This window comes from Propithecus coquereli, unplaced genomic scaffold (genome assembly GCF_000956105.1).
Source record: "Propithecus coquereli isolate 6110/MARCELLA unplaced genomic scaffold, Pcoq_1.0 Scaffold236, whole genome shotgun sequence".
Lineage (NCBI taxonomy): Eukaryota > Metazoa > Chordata > Mammalia > Primates > Indriidae > Propithecus > Propithecus coquereli.
This window is the reverse complement of record NW_012147908.1, coordinates 1628314-1632158: the sequence shown is the minus strand read 5'-3', so window position 1 is coordinate 1632158 and position 3845 is coordinate 1628314. Positions and strand designations below refer to the sequence as shown.

At 48.6% G+C, this 3845-nt stretch overlaps 1 protein-coding gene across 1 annotated transcript in view; it reads right to left on the bottom strand.

Annotated features, from left to right (window-relative positions):
* Positions 1 to 318: 318 nt before the first annotated feature.
* The window catches only part of NR3C1 (nuclear receptor subfamily 3, group C, member 1 (glucocorticoid receptor)), a 151259-nt gene continuing 147732 nt past the window's right edge, over positions 319 to 3845 (bottom strand). The window contains exon 8 of the mRNA XM_012645780.1: positions 319 to 470. Coding sequence (XP_012501234.1) covers positions 319 to 470 — 152 coding nt within the window. The remainder of the gene's footprint in view (positions 471 to 3845) is intronic.

Genomic DNA, 3845 nt, shown 5'->3' with positions numbered 1-3845 from the left:
TCAGGTTAAAATACAGGACTAGGAAGAGTCCATAGAAGGAGGGAGGGGGATCTTTTGAAAATTGGTACTATTGAGCTACCGATTTGAAATAACACTCTGGACCTGTGCCACCCAAAGGTATTTCTCTGAGTCTGCTCTAAGACTAAATCGGCACTTTTGAGCCCATGGACTGGAGCTGGAACCAGAGATTCCAGAACCTTCCTGAGACTTGAGCCCAGGGTTCAGAGCAGCACTGGCTGGTGGAGAGGAGGGGGAGGAGCGGGGGACTTGGAGAGTAGATGGCAGAGCCCCAGACACAGAAGAAGAGGAATGTTTTGACTAAAGACCAGGCCTAATGTGGATACCATTGCCATTCCTATGCTCCCGGGTACCCTTCCTAGGGGACTGTCTGTCCAGCTTCTTGAAACAGACCTCCAGTTTGGTTTTGGCCAGCAGCAGCCTCTGGGGATTCCTGGTGCCGGGCCCTGAACCTGCTGAGGGTGTGAGGGCATCTGAAGTCAGTCAATCTGATGACGGCACAACACTTTTTATCTTTTTAACGTAACTGCCAGCTGGAAACTCGGAAACCCTCCCCCGGTTCTGCTTATTCTGGGAGCCTGACTCATGGAAGTTTACTTGCTTCTGGCTCTTTCTGGCCCGATCCTCATTGAATCACAGCATTTTAGCACCGTAAGGAAATCCGAAGTCAGTCCCTGGTGACTGGAGAAGCTGAAGCACAAACAAGTGAAGTGACCGACCCAAACTCTGAAGCGACAGCCGCAGCAGAGCCCGGATCTTGTGCCCGTTCGTCCCCGGGGACGTGCATGTCACTCGTTCAGCACTTGTGAGCACCTGCTGGGCGCCGGGCGCTCTGCTCAATCCCAGGGTTACAGTTAAGACCGAGACAGACCCTAGCCCTGCTCTCTTAGCACTGCTGCCCCGCACAGAAGACAGCCATGCAAGGAGTAATGGGCATTTGTCAAATGTGCACAAATAAAGAAATTAAATTAACGAAAGTGAAAGATGAGAGAGCCGTGAAGGAGACTTTCATGGTGCTATGAGGGTGTTTGGGGGGCGCTGGGGAGGTAGTCAGAGATTGCTCCAAGGAGAGCGAACATTTGAGCTGTGACCCAAAGAAGTCTCCGCTCATGAAGAATGTCACTGCTGAGGTGGCCTTTTCCTGTGGTCATCCTGTCGGGACCAGCAAAGTAGGGTAAAAACCGCTCTTCTCACTGATCAGGCTACGCTTACACCACAAATGAGAAAATTCCCTCTGGAGACAGGTAGCTGGCTGCCTCCCGCCGAAGAAGCCTAAGACAGGGACTTTCCTGGCCCAAGAATCGTTTAGGAGATGCTTCAAAAACGACTAAAGGATTGTTTGCTACGGGATTTCACTCCCCTGCTTCCCCTCCGGGGCAGGGTTGGGGGGCAATTAGAATACCTTGCCTCTATTTCACTGTTTAAAAAGAAAGCAGGCCAGGCACCCTGGCTCACACCTGTAAAGTCAGCACTCTGGGAGGCCAAGGCAAGAAGATCGCTGAACCCAGGTGTTCGAGACCAGCCAGGGAAACATAGGGATACCCCCATCTCCACAAAAAAAAAAAAATAAAGAAAAATTAGCTAGGCGTGGTGGTGCGCACCTGTAATCCCAGCTATTCAGGAGCCTGAGATAGGAGGATCGCTTGAGCCCAGGAGTTCAAGGCTACAATGAGCCATGATCTGGCCACTGCACTCTCTAGCCTGGGGAATAGAGCAAGACCCCGTCTCAAAAAAAAAAAAAGGTTAAACTACTGATAACCGTTTGGGCCTACTATTGCTTCTTACCTGGCGAATGAGAGGCCTACTGGCCTCTTCCTTAGCCAGGCCACGAGCAGCTATGGAGGGGATTTTTAATTGTTTTTTACTGTGCTCATGGGCCTGACCTTTCTTAGACTGTTTTGTGCCTGTGATAATTACTTAACTGATGTACTCCTGGTAAATTTGAATGTAGCTCAAAGCCACTGAAGCTATTAGTACAGGCCCGAGACCCAGGATGTCCGGAGTTGAGCCCAAGCATTGTCACAGACCAAATGAGTGATCCAGTGAGTGTCACTCCGGCCTTGGTTACCAGATCTTAGTGTGAAAATGTGGGAAAGGAACTTTTGTGAAGAATCATCTGACCTTCTGTAACTGTGGTCCATGAACACTGGAGGGAGAACCTCTGTCTTCTTTCCACTTTAGCACCGTAGGGGGTTGATACGATGATCTCTATTTTACAGGTGAGAAAACTAAGGCACACCTTTTGCTCAGGGTCACGAAGCCGGTAACTGATGGGGCTGGGATATGAACCCATGTCTTTCAGATACTGGGCCTTGCTCACAAACAGTCAGCTAAGGCCACACGGCCCAAGAGAAAGTAGATCTTATGACACACCCCTTTCCACCCCTTCCTTTTTGTGCAAGGTAACTTATTTCAGCAAGAGAAAATGATGGGCCTGTGCAGAAATGGGGAGATCAGCCTCTCTGCTTTACAACTAATGAAGGGTAAGGGTGACTCGGGAGAAAGATGTTTTGTGGGGATGGGAAATACAGTGGGGATTTTGTTTCCCAAATAATCATCTGATTTTGTGACAGAGAAGGGGTGGGTCTAGAACGTTATCCCTCATCAACATGTGTGAACCTGTCACTGCTGGTGGGCCCCTCTGTAAACTGTGTCAGGAACAGTCCCTGTGGCTTTTCAATGACAGCATGTAGAGTGAGGTTCTACTTCTCCAATCAAGCTGCTAAGTTGTGTTTGAGACAAAGACCCAGTCCGGGTGCCAGTGTCTCTGTCTCCGTAAAAATAGACCCATCCTTTGAGCCTGTTTGCTGTGGCTGAATCCTTGAGCGTGAAACAGTGGCCTGAAAAGGTTCCCCAGCCACACCACAGGACATGGGAACAGAAATGCCCCAGGCTCACTAAGGTTTCTGTTGAGTCTTGGTCATCTGTTTCATGGGTTCCCAGGCACCCTGCTTCTCATTCTTGCTGTTCTCTGGACCAGCGCAAGTCAGACCTTGGCCAAATTTATTCCCTCCTCCAACTTTCAATTTCTTATTGATAAAGGAAGTGACTGACTTAGTCTGTCTGAGATCACATGCAATTTATAATCTCAGGATCCTCTTTGTTCACTGTGTTTGTCAGATGAGGCAGAGGCGGGGAGTGGGAGGAGGTGGGAGGAGAGAGTGGGAGCAGTGTGCCCTGGGTGGACAGCAAGGAGGTGCATTGTCTGTAGAGAATTTAAACAAGAATAAAACCAACTAAAAGCTGGTGTCCTTTTTATTATGAGCTGGCAGTTTTAAACAAGGTCATGATAAACTACTCCTACCTGCAGGGAGGACTGTTCATATACCTTGCTCTTGGTATGCCACTTAGACTCTTTTGGTTGCTGGTGATAGAAAACCAACTCAGAATGGCTTAAATAAAAAAGGATTTTATTGGTCCACATAAGTGCTAAGACTAGGAGATACAGCTGCACTCAGACCCAGCTGTATCCTGTGAACTGAGATGAAATTTTAAGGCTCAGCCCCCCACCGGCTGACTAAATGGACCCCCTCGTGGCCAAAGGAATACCCTAAAACTAAATTGTCTGCCAAGAGGAAGGAGGTCAGACATGCCTTATCATTCCCCCCTCCCTTCTTGGTGACATCCTTTATAACCCACTAACAGGCCTAAGGCTACGCAAGACAAACCTGCAGGTCCTCAATTTACACAACAAATCTATGTCCAGTGGCTTATCTCTGATAAAGAGCTCCTTATGTTGAAACATTCCAAGCCTTGACACAAAGCTTCATGTCTTAACCAATTACAGGCCAAAGAATCTTTTAACTCACCTATAACTTGTAAGCCCC